A 13,324-nucleotide genomic window follows, 5' to 3' on the forward strand; every position below is an offset into this window, starting at 1 on the left:
GGGCCCATGTGACTTCTGACGTTTCAGAGGAGTCCTACTAAAAGGAATTTCAGGGAATGATCGCTGCTGCTTCACCCAGGGGATCCACGGTGGCTTTCTGACGTCCGCTTTTAGGAAGTCCGAAGTTACGGCTGATCTGAGCCTACCCACCGATAGACTTTGGTATCCGGGACGCTGACTCGCGATGTCCGGCGAGCACAGGGACGGGCAAGAGGTAGGCCGATTCATTCGCACCCAACACCCCTAATGTATTTCTGCTTCTGTGGTCAAACTTTTTAAAGTCAACTTTTCTTGCGTGTGTGAGCAGTAAGTGTACAGTTGGGCTGTGCTGACTTTTCTGCTTGGGCAGTTTAGCTGCTCGGAGCCACTGCAGGCCTATATTTATAGCGGCTCCAAAAAACTTCATGAGAACTGGGTTTGTGTCGCTTTTTACGACGACTCCTTTCTTCCTCTCTTTGTTGAAGTCAAGGTGTGTTGGATCAGGTTTTCAAGGTCTGCACTGCAACGGCTGTCTGTCTGTCTGTAGTCTTAGTTTGTTTACAAAGCAGCTTACCCTTTAGGAAACATTTTCAAAAAACTGTCTACGGACTCTAAGTTCATTCCTAAGGTGCTCATGTAGAGCCGATAAACAGGGCAGCTGTGGTACTAACATAATAGTGAATGTTAGAGGGATTCAATGTAAGAGCCACAGCAAAGCTCTACTATAAGGACTTTATAGTGGAGAAGAAAAAATAGCACAAAGTATGTCACTACCAAACTAAATATTGAGTATCACAGACACACAGTAAGTCCCTGTAGAAGTAGCCTAGTGCTTTCTCCTGAGGGCCAGTTTAGTTTAGGTATTGTTCATACATTTGGATTCATGCTGTTACATCAGCTGTCTAATTTTAATCTGTGTAAAACGTTTGATGAGTTGATTGGCATAGCGTTTTCATCACCATTATCATCTATGTAATGTTGCCACAACCTATTACTTGTTGCTACTATGTGTATTCCCATTCATATAGTTCAGTATCTCAAAATAAGCTGAGACTTGTGCTGCTTTTTTGCAGCTCCTCTGTCTCTCTGTATTGTAGTTGTGTAAAGTGTCAGTGAACTAATGATTATCAGGACTATCAGTTTTCAAGGAATTCTGATGCAAAATGAGTCTAGTCTAACTTTGCCTCTTTATTTTGATACTTAAAAATTCACGGTGAATATCTTTATTGGCAGATTCAAACACATACGCCATAATATATAATGTGTTAAATTCTGTATAAAGTGTATATATGCCATTTGTCTCTCTAAATATAGCCACGCTGTACTTACTGACTTTCTCAGTAAAAATGACTCCCAGCTAATAGAAACTTGAGACCACCATATTAAGAGTACAATATTGTAAAGCCTTTTATTCATTTAAATATAATGCAAAGCTTTACATTCTGTAGTCATGCCAAAAATTAATATGGTACTGCTTAGCATTGCCTTTGATACCTAGCCCTGATGACTTTAAATAACACTAGGAGTAATAATCCTTCCTCAGATTATTATTATTATTAGTAGTACAAGTAGTAGTAGTTAATTATTAGTAGTGTTATTATTATGATTATTATTAGTAGTACTCATAGTTGTAGTAACATTAAAGATGATTGTAGTGTTGTGCAGATTTCCCTTGGAAATCTTAGTAAATCTTGCCCTAACTTGTTCATTAAAAAAGTGCATTGATAATTGCAGTCGTACACTTGTTCATTAAAAAAAGATTTTAAGTGGGTTAGCCTCATCTAATTTCCTTTAAATTGTCTAATTACAGGATTTCTGTGTGGGTTCTGCTTTTGGTTGGCTGCATTAGTTTACAGTATAATGCATTAAGAGCATTTTTTTTTTTTCATTTACTTGAAAGCACAGACTGATTTTTTTCAGTTTACATATTTATTGCAAGTGAAATCCCTTTGTTACTTTAAGAGCTTGATGTCATAGCCTAATTGCTGGTTTGGTTTTACTGTGCTTCATGCCCTCTGGAAGGAATGTAGTATTTCATAGCCTTCACTTAAGTCGTGGTCGTCTTTTGCCTCACAAGTGTACTTATTTTAAATATCCATTGGCTTTTATGTGTAAAGCTAGTGCCAGAATGTACGGGTAGTTGATGTTCCCTCTCTCCCTCTTCCTCTCCCCCCACCCTCTCCATGACTCATGTGGGTGTTGGGCTGAAATAGTTTGGTGTAGTTTTACATTCCTTATATAGCCTCTGAGGAGTGTAGAGAGGCAAGGGCTTGCCTGTGTCACAGGCAGCGGTGTTGCGTGTGTGTGTGTGTGTATGTGTGTGTGTGTGTGTGGTGGGGGTGCCAACAGAGAGAGAGAATCTGCTTGCCTTAGCTCACCAGGTCTGTAGCTTTCTCCTGGGTTTCAGTTACCAGACGGCCCTTGAGGACAAGGTAGGTTTGCATGGCAGCATCACAGGTAGCTGCGTTTCACGACGAGCAATGATACCTGGTAGTGAAGAGGAGGGGGAGGAGCAAGATGTGAAGTGGGGGTGCAGGTACAGAGGTCAGAGGTACGCCTGTAATTCAGTTGATGAGAGCAAGTGACAGAGCCCTATGTATCAAGTTGCCCTTGGTTCTTAATATTACATGAACTTGTTTTTTAGGAGTCATGCCAAATTATGTGAGAAATTTGCTTCAGTGAGCTTTAAGCCGCTTTTTCACATCATGTTCACTTAGCTGTACACTTGTCTTCAAATGATGTAAAATAATCACAAACGTCATTGCTAATGTGTATGTTGTGGGCAAGGATAGTGCTTCAATATAATTGTCTTTAATGAGGGAATCATGAGTGTAATTTGGCGTGTTGGAACACTGAATCCCACTCACAGATCTGGCATTGTCTTACTTGGTGAACTTTACTAGTATTTTTCAAATCTAAATTTGTACCACAAGGCACTTATAATGAGTCATTATAATATGAATATTGTGACAACAGAACTATGCACATTAGAAATAATTTTCTCTGGAAGAATCAAACTATAATAAACATCCCTGTATGTGATGTCTGAGATTGTTCCAAGCAAATGCACATAAGCAGCAGCTTGGCTGTTTGCAGTAAGTAATGTGCTGTCTGTTTACTCCTTTCTCCTCAAGGCCATGAATATATACTGTGTAACCCTCAGCGGCCCAGCACCTTGGGGCTTCAGACTGCAGGGTGGCAAGGACTTCAGCATGCCCCTCACGGTGTCAAGGGTAAGAAACTTTATTTTAGTGGTGTTTGGGTGTGTATTTCTTGCATCTTTGATCCGTGTGGTTCTTACTCTCTCAAAGACCATCCCAACAAATCACTATGTTGCTGTGTATGTCTAGCGAAAGCCTTGGCCTATTCTCCAGGCATGTGTTAGTGTTCAGTGCAAGCTTGGTCACTGCATAATGAACCTCGCTGATCATCTTTACATCATTTTTTGTCTAACTTGGGTAATAAACAATTTTTTCTCAAGACCATGGCGAGAAAAGCAGTGATCTAAATATCATCCATATTTCTGGTCATTCTCAGATTAATGATGCCACTCACATTCTCCCTAATCTGTGTCAACACTCATCCAGTGAATCTCATCATTCAGTGCCTTTGCATTCATACTGTTCACTGCTCACAAGGACACACTGTGGGTTGTTTAGCTCTGCTTTGGAACACTGTGCTGCCTGTGTTAGGTCACTGCATCTCTGCTGAATGGATTTTGAAATAGTCCATAAACTATTGTCGCTATTGAGGAGAGTAACCACCACTTTCCAAGCCTTATAAGTGCAGTGTTGCTTTGCTTGACACACACGCACACACAGAGGGAGAGAGAGAGAGAAACACACACACACACGTATAAAATCATTCCAACATTGCTGCCAGCTATTACGCACACAGATCTAGCATTCTATTATGCACTCACTTTCCGCTGGCAGTGTTATATTGCTTCATTACAGCCTGGGATGACCTATAAATGTTGCACAGATTTACATTTCTCAATTTCGTTCAATGTTTGCAATTTCCTATTACAGAGATGATTAGGAGTGAGAAGGTGAGCATGTATGAGTCAGTCACGTAGTCTCATCCAAACAGTTGATTAACACTGTAAATACTTTCCCATGGTGGCATCATTGTTTTTGATTTGAGCTTGTTTCTTTTTAGCTGCCAAAAAGTCACATAGTTATAATGGCTCATCGAGATGAAAGGTGACAAACATTTGCACACATTATTATGCACTCGTTTGTGCAGTGTGGCCTATTTATTTTGTAGATAAAGGACTCTGCTGGTGCGCATGTGTGTATGTCATGATAGAGGTTTGTTGATGTAATCCCGTGGTGAGGGCAGGAGTTATCACCAGCCTGTCAGTACATGTTCGCTACCTGCCTTCCTCTCTGGCAGCCACCACAATCAGAAAACTGAATGTTCCCTTGGATCCATGACAAGAAACATGTTCTTCCATCCAAACAAGACTCAACAGATGTGAAAACGTAACATGATGGATGGCCAAAACAAAGCAGTTATTGGTGTGGGACAAAAGAGTTGAGTTAAGCGAGTATCAATATGGCTGGGGAAGGCCCAGAGTGAAAGTCAGTAGGTGAGTCAAAAGCAGTAGGTGAAATATCTCTGCTAATTATCTTCTGGCGCGGAATGCCGGTTTCCCAACAATCCAAGCGCATTACACAAGCTGGTTACTTTCCTTCCTGTTATAGAAGTATGGCTCACATTTTCTATACTGCAAAGCCCTTCCTGACAGCTTTTCTGCTCTGCCTTCATATGTTCATTTTCAGTGCTAGACACAGGTTGCTCTAAGCAGCTAGAGAGAGGTCTGATCACAGCGCTTTCTCTGAAAAACAGTTGTTATGAGTGGAAGCTTAACGACTGGTTCGTGGCTAATAATCTGCGTAGCTTGTTCCAGTAGTTTCAGGGTGCAGGAGTTGTAAAGATGTCACCGGTTTTCTCTCTTTGGCTCTTTTGGGCCGCTGGCTCTCCACTTGGTCATCATAAAGGTCTGGCCAGTGAATTACACAGAGTCACACAGGATGGAAATGGCCCATTGAGGGGATTTAAACCTCAAAAATGCGCAGAATCCCATATTGAAAGGAAGAAAGTCATGCTGTGGCCTGAACTGACTGGGCTTATATTGCAGGAATTTAGTGGGTGGTCTTGACTGGCAGAAAGCCCATGAGATAAGCATCTCAACCCAGACAGTCAGTTAAAAGAGATTACACATTAAAGACCATGCAGAGTGACAGGACAAAAGGCTGCGTAAAACGCTGAGAGGCAAAGAGATGGCGTTGATAAGGCCTCAAAGATCAATGTGTCTAAGTGGGGTTTTTTTTGTAAAGATGAGTTAGCGCTGTTTGAGGTTAGCTCCACTAGAAAGTTATGGTTGATTAAGTCACCATCTGTCAAATCAGTAATTTAATATATGGTTGTTATCCTGTATATGTTGTAAAATGGGGCTCTGTTAGTCTGATATTGATTTAGAAATGTGTGGGGGTTTTGTCATGTTTCCATGAGTGTGTGAGATGGAATACGGGCCTCTTGGGTCTCTGAATACTCTGTGTCCTTCCTCCTTTCTCTGCGAGCCTGGAAAGCAATGCTTTCTCAGCATTCCTGGGATTTTTCTCATATCCATCCTGTTGCTGCCAACAGACAGACCCATTGTCTCCTTTCTGAATCCCGTATGTCTTCCACACTTAATTTTCTCCACCAGATGATGATGATGATGGCCTCCTCCAGTCTCAAAGGCATACTTTTCCAGTGAAATCAGGGGAAGAGGGCTCATGTCAAGACAAACTGTTAAGCCTAGTCCACGACAGCTTGCAGCCCCACCCCACCGCCGAAGAAGCCTCTGCTTATATCTGCCCCAGATCTCCTGGCATTGTGATTCCATAAACATTATAATACCATAACCCTGAGCCCTTGAAGCACCATCTGGTTTCTATCGACAAACACATGCCACACCACTGAAATGAAATGTATCTTTGGCGGAAATTACAGATGATGTCATGTTAATAAGTAAGTGGTGAGTTTTGTGAATGTCTCTTCACCACCACAGCTGGATGTGACAGGGAGACTTATTCCTATTTCACTGTAGGTGTGTCTGTCTCGACTCTAGACCATCTGTTGATTGCTTATGTCTATCATCTTAGGCACACACATACACACACCTACATACACACACATACCCAGAGAAAGAAGCTTTATTACAGAGGAGAATTAATAATTCAAGAGTAACTGATAGATTACCTGCATGGGGGAATTTCTTCTGTGGCTAGTTAGATGTGAATGTCTTATGTTGCCAGTAGTGCAGCAGTGTTTTTAAGGTGAGTTTTTGCTGTGTTCTCACTGCCGCCATTACTTCTGAGCCACATACTTGCAGGTTTGGCTTTCCATTTCTCCGAGGGATATTTATGGCTTTGCATCAGCTGTGCTGTGTGAGTGCTGTAAGGGCAGACTGTCTCACAGCCCCCAAATAGCTGCAGAAAGAATAAAACCGAGCTGGTACACAGTCAAATGGCTAGTATTTCTTCAGGCCTGGATAAACTCAAGTGCAGTATTAGTTTAACCAAAAAAGTGCACCCAGCCTAGAGGTAGAAGAACATGGGCCCGTGCTCACCTGTAGGGTCAGTTGAGGGAAGAGCTTGAGATGAATTTGAGATGCTGCTTTTTGAAAGGTTGACTACTGCTTTGAAATTCTATAGCATACCAAAATATCTCTCTGAACTGCTCCGCCGCTCTACTCTGTGGAAATGCCTTGAAACAGATTGGGCCACTAACTATTAAGCCAATGCCGCAATTATGGATGGTTTCAGTCACATAAATGATGTCATGCCATTAAAAACTGTCCGCAGTTTTGGTATGAAATGAAAATGATCTACAATTATATTTGCTCTGAATCATTTATGATGATGTATGGTGTAGCTGTTACCGTAGTTTGTTATGTGCCCATGACAAATTGGTCATATTAAAAAGCCATTTTTATTTCATTGGTGCTAGCCTGGACCAGCATGCAGGATCCCCGGTTGTTGTGGGGTACGGCGCAGTGTGCCGCATTCAGGGACATGTTTTCCACTGTCCCTCGCTGTATTGACAAACTGCTGGGGGGGTGTTGGGTTTCCATTCGCCCCCTCCCACCCAAAGGTCTGAGCACAGCAACTTTAACTGCTGCCTTCTCAAGTGAGTGAGCAGCTGCACTCTGAACCTGAGCCAGGAGCACAGGTGTCTGTGTCCATCACTAACCCGCAGACACAGACACACACCCACACACACACACCAACCTCTACCTACAGAGCCTTTATGGCTTCATACACCGTTGTACACAGACATACAGACACACATATATGCAGTTCATGATCTCTAATTTTTCCACTTTATCTCACCTTATGTTTTGTGGAATTGCACTGCCATCCTGTAATATTTTTCTAGTCTTTATTTTTTTCTGATCGTATCAGTTCTGGTGGCTCTAAAAGTCTCCCACATACATTGCAATGTTACCCTTCTCCTTTTTCCACAGAGTATGTCTCTGGCTTAGGTCCAGGCTGTGCCCCCACACTCAGAATGTGACAAGTGTTGGGGCTGTTGTTTTTCTCCAGTCTAAGCCATCTGAACTCTTTGAAGTTCTTTCTTAACAGGAGAAATTATTGCTTTCTTAGCCACCCTAATTGCCTCCAGTGAGTGCAAATCAAAGGCAATTAAATTGATATTTGATCTTGGCTGTAGAATACATGTGGCTTGGATGGTTTTGCAGGAATGCCTAAACTTCCTATTTTTTTTAATAATACTTTATGAACAGCTTAGTTGTGAGACACAGCAAGCCTGAATGCTACCTTTTTGTCTTTGTGGGGTGCAGAGCAGTTTTCAGCTTGAGCTGTCATCAGTTTACCGAATGCATTACCTCACCGCTCACACAAATGTTTATGTTGAATGTGCTGAATCAAAGCAGCAAGTGTGATAGCTTAGCTGAACATGGCAGAAAACTATTGATTGAAGTACTGAGTCCTGTGAGCCTTTTGATGAGCTAACGTTTGCAGGGATCCATGACATCAGAGAGTAATCCTGATCGGGTTTTTTGGCAGAAATCCTTGCTTGCTCACTTATCTGATGTTGAACACTTTGTAGTTCAGTTATCTGAGACTTTGACACAAGTCTTGAGTTTCATTAAGCCTCAGGGACAAGCTGACTAAGCCCTTACTAACCACGCTTTGGCATCTCAACTCACTGTATATTAGTGGATTGAAAGGGCGTAGCAGACAGTATGTGTGGTTCATGTGCATGTATAAAAATGGTACTACCCATACAGGCCATACAGGCATGTTGCATTTGCAACGAAACTCCAACTCATCGCTGTGACTCAACATGTCTGCTGTCTGCATGGCTGCTCTAGAGGATGTCATTTCTTTGTCAGTCAAACTAGTGACTTACCTGTCTGGATGACTCACATAGACGGTTTGTTCCAGTGACTGATATAAATAGTTTAAACATATGGTCCCAGTCTCTTACTTTCATGACTTCACTTCATAGTCACACACATAAATTACATCTGCTGTAAATCACAGGCCAGTGACTGGTGATATCATACAGGGAGATGACTTATAATTTCTGTTTCAGATAGCACTGACTGGAAATCATGGTCAGACCGTCAGACCCAGACACATAGACTCCCTTAGTTGATTACTGAGAGTTGGTAACAGGCACCGCTGTGAACCCAAATGAGCATGGCCTTTGTGTATTCAGTTATTCCTGCAGATTGCTGTAAAAAGGCCCCAGTGGTGCACTAACTACTGATAAGTGTGAGATAATAGTTGATAATGTATTGACTAGATTGTTTGCATATTGAAATTTAACTCTGGATTTTTGTTTACTGTTTGGTAATACAATTAAAACCATGAAAATATGAAGCTGTTATTATATTCCACATGTATTTATGCATCCAGTGAAAGAAACAGCATTTCACAGGTAGTAAATGTGTTCTTCTACCCCTGTGTGCATATCTTGCTTGTGACCACGATCCAGGTCTTTGTGTGGGTGCTGTCTGAATATCTGTAGCTTTCTCCTGTTTCTGTTTCTGTTTTCAGAGTGTTTGAGCTCTGCATATTCCTGTAACTTTGATGTAATTTCTTTCCCCATGTTTTTCCTCCAGCTGACCCCGGGGGGTAAGGCAGCTCAGGCTGGTGTTGGGGTCGGAGACTGGGTAGTGTCCATCGGTGAGAGCAACGCAGAGGACATGACTCATGTCGAGGCACAGAACAAGATCAGAGCAGCAACAGACTCTCTCACCCTCACCCTCAGCAAGTAAGTCATTTGTCTATGCAATGCATGAATGATGCAAGGCACGGACACATTCAGTCTTATCATGCCGACTAACCACAGCAACATATATCACAACATAACACACATCCTCCTCTATACTAACAGCTCATTGGAGAGATAGAATAGCTGCCTATTCTTGAAATTTGGCTAAGCATATCAAACAGGTGTAAAATACATTGTAGCATTACAACTGTTATCCATTACACATACCCCATTATTTCCTCCCCTTAGACATAGCTGAGTTTTAGATTTAGACTTAAATCATCTTTGCACAGATCATTTATACTGGGTCACTGGTGTATCTGACTTGTGGTTGATCTTTGTCTGTAAAGATGTCAAGCCTCAGAAGAGGGGGGTTACAATAGCCTATGTCCTGTATGAGGAGAAATGGAGGAGGAAAGTCTTTTGTTCTCTGGAAAGTAAGGGCTGGAGAAATGCCTGTGTCAATGCTTTGGAAACCGTGGTAACCATCTTACGCACAACACGCACTCCATCACCTGTATGCAAGGTGGTAGTTGGGCTGTCAGCGGGAAGCTGTGGCAAAGTCGATTGCTGTCGACTTGAAGTGAAGGAGAACCGCAAAAAGGTCAGAGTTGGAATAATAGAGACTTTGTTTCAGTTCAAGCAGGCAAAACTTCAAATGTTAACGGAAACATTTTGTATCGAACAGATGTAGTTTTGAAGCAATATTCCCCCAAATCACCCTCGAGATAGTTTATTGTTGCCTGAGTTAGAGTACAGTGGTTCCCACGGACGTTCCTCCCACAGTGGAGAGATGATCATATCAGGTAAAAGGTGGATAAAAAAAGCTTGTAGAAACTGATTATTAATTCAGTCCCAGTTCTGCTATGGTGTTTTAGCTGGGTCAGCTGTGTAAAGACGGCTTTAGATTGTTTCACCCACAGTTCACAAACCCAAAGGCAAACTTCAAAAAAAGGAATTGAGTATCATGGTAACTTACTGGGTTCTAGCATTGTAAGAAGCAAGAGCAGGGGTGGGTAGCTCACACGTTTTACCAACGGCCATTCATCTGAGTTTCCCTCCAGCCGATACACTGAGTTTTGTTCTGTTGAAACAATGCAAACTATTATTCAAAAGAGCCATGCATGCCTCACATGATGCCTCAACTGTATAATGAAATTGGAGAAACTCTTTCCAGGGAATTAAAAACACTTTGTTGTTAAATGGGAGCCAGAAAAATTTAATTTTGCCGAAGTTATTTTAATCAGTATTGGATAACTTTCCCCCAGCCAGCGCTCCTACCTGCTCACACTGCTGCCAGAAATTCCTGACTGATTAAGTCTCTCTCTAGAGCACAAGCCAAAATGTTTCATCAGGAGCTTAATTATGACAAAAAAGCTTTTCCACCTGCTGTGAGATGGAATATAACCATATAAGAAGCTAAAGCCTCTAGAAAATGAGAAGGTATTGACTTATTGTGAAGTAATGAGAATGCCCTTTGGTGCTGTCATGCGGCTCAGTTTGATTTTGCAATGCTCAAATGAGCACAGGGGATGTCAACTCGGCTCTAACACGCAGCTGCTTTTAATTCAATGGTCCACCTTGTTACTGCTGGCCAGGAGACTCCACAGCTGAGTTCTGATAAATCTAATTAGTTCATTTTGTTTGTTAAGAGTCAGAACATTCACAGGTCGTTTTTATGACTTTGCAGATGAAAGTCACTTGGCAAAAGCACAGCCAGAGCATAAACGAGAAGTCTCAAGCTGAGACGTCCCAGTGGATATTTGCTGCATTTCCCTCAACATATGCCAGGCTGCTCTGGCACTCTTCTTGCCATAGATGTGTCTGTCAGATCACTAGACCCACTGATCACAGCAATTCCTGTTTTCCATGACTCCAGCAAGATAGACTGCTGACATTACATTTATTTATTTATTTCCCTCCCCCCCTGCCGAACGAGGTCACATACTATACACCAAACTAAATGCCCAAAAAAGGGAGTGTGAGCAACAAGAGGCAGAGAGAGTAACAGGCTTGTATGGCTTTGTGGTGACTGTCAGAGTGAGAGGCAGAGAAAAAGAGTGAGGAAGAAAGGAATAGGGGAAGAAGGACTCAAAGGCATTGTGGTTAGGGGGACAAAAAATGAGAAGAATGATGTCATGCTCTCTGCTGAGGGATGGATGAGGATTAGTCAGTTTTCTGCTTGAGCCAGATGTACTCTCTCTCTGACCGATTTCACTCTGACACCGGAGCCTCGTGACTGTCTGTTTGCTAGGCTTGGTCAGGGATCAGACCCACACATTTAGTTTGTGAGGTTTTCTTATGCCAAATTCAAATGCGAAACTTGAATTTACTTCACATGTATGGAAAATCTAATCTGTACATTGGTGAACAGACCATCGTTTGTGCATTTGGGTTGTGCAGTAGCCTGCAACATGTTGAAAGCTTGATATAGCTGTTTCCTTTTTGGCCCATTGTTTATCCATCCGGTTGTCCGCAAGTCTGTTTTTTTTTCTACAAAGAATCCCTCAAGCAGAGGAAGATGAAATGAGGTTGCGGATGTGTGTTAAAGGGTCTCATATGTCAGAATGAAGTGTGTTGTTGTTTGTGGGTTTGTCTAAATGTTAGTGGTTTTGTGCGTACACTGTTAAACTGTAGCCGGTACGGTTGAGTATAGGTTGTAGAAATTAATAAAAAAAAAAAAAAGAATACAGCCTTAACACTGAGACTGCACTTTGACCCGACCTGCAGTTCTTATAGAACAGCAGCTAATTGGAGAATGGAGGCTTGTGGTGAAAACGTTGAATGAGGCAGAAAAATGCATTATTTTACACATAAAAATCACATATAAAACAGATTTAATTCATAAAGGTTCAACAAAGGTGTGAATATAAAACATTTTTACTATTGCGTCCCCATTTTCTATTAAACTTTCTCCCTTTTAATTTCATTCATGGGAGTAGGGTAATTGATTTGACAGACATATAATAGCCAACATGTTTACTTAACATCAGAAATCCTTCTTTTGGACTCTGCGGTTGCCCTCCCTTTGTTTCTTGTGTCCTTGTGGAAACCAGCAACTGTAAACATTTCACATTCCTGCTCTCTCTCCTGCTCTCTCTCTTGTTTTTTTTTTTTTTTTTTTTTTTACCCATGATGTGAATCCCCATCCACCTCACTTCACCCCTCTCTCTTATTGTTGTAGTGGTGTAAGACAAGCAAGTATTGTTTTCCTGAAACACTTCTAAAGTCACTGGAACTGTTGTCGGTTTTAGTTTTTTATCGTCTTGGCTGCCATCCACTGTATCTTTTATGTTAAGATACTTGAGAACAGCTCCACAGTTATGAGATATGCTGTATTGTTTGGTTTAGTGCCTAGTTTTGTTCAACATAAGAGGTCATCTTTTGTCATTTTTTTTTACAGGAAATGTTCAGGCTCTTTCCACAGCCTTTATAGCAAGTGGAATCACAGAAAGATTGGCAGTGTAAGCCTACAATGAAGGGAAGAGCTCCACCCTCCATCATTTATAATCTAGAGGGACTCAGCAGACCAATATTTCAAAGTTAGATTGTCAGTGACTGGGATGTGGCTGGAGCAAGAAAATGATGTATGCAACCTTGACTAGAATGGCCTGGGTGACTTTTGGTAAAGTTTCTGAGGTCACTGACAGAAGGTTGGAAGAAAAGCATGTTTGAGCTAGAAAAATCAGCTCTTGAAATGGAGGGAAATGACTGCACAAAGGGTGTGCATATCAGCTTTCAGCCCAGGTCAAAGCCTGGGGCAGCCTGTAAAGAAAACGAACATATTCCCAGAAGGAATGACTTAATCATCTGTGCATAAAAAAAAAAAAAAAAAAAATCATCCAGTTTGCCAAAAGAAATACAGTACATAGCAGTGCTATCTTGACTGCTTTTCATCAGGCCTCACACACAGGCCTTGTGTTGCTGACTGTAGCCCAGCTTGTCAAAATGTGGGTTAACTCTAAGACGGTACTCCGGCTGAAGTAGTATGAATGTCACACTGACTTGTCATGTGTTTCCCATAATTCTGACACACTCAGGCGTGTCA

At 41.7% G+C, this 13,324-nt stretch overlaps 1 protein-coding gene across 2 annotated transcripts in view; it reads left to right on the forward strand.

The window, feature by feature from the left end:
- The window catches only part of pdlim7 (PDZ and LIM domain 7), a 32,610-nt gene continuing 19,286 nt past the window's right edge, over positions 1-13,324 (forward strand). The window contains exons 1-3 of one of the 2 annotated variants that reach the window (XM_030061348.1): positions 1-214; positions 3,114-3,212; positions 9,125-9,276. In XM_030061348.1, coding sequence (XP_029917208.1) covers positions 185-214; positions 3,114-3,212; positions 9,125-9,276 — 281 coding nt within the window. In that variant the 5' untranslated portion in view covers positions 1-184. Of the gene's footprint in view, positions 215-2,276; positions 2,412-3,113; positions 3,213-9,124; positions 9,277-13,324 lie in introns of those variants that run through there. The other variant, XM_030061349.1, reaches the window with a different exon arrangement.

This window comes from Myripristis murdjan, chromosome 10 (assembly GCF_902150065.1).
Source record: "Myripristis murdjan chromosome 10, fMyrMur1.1, whole genome shotgun sequence".
Classification (NCBI taxonomy): domain Eukaryota; kingdom Metazoa; phylum Chordata; class Actinopteri; order Holocentriformes; family Holocentridae; genus Myripristis; species Myripristis murdjan.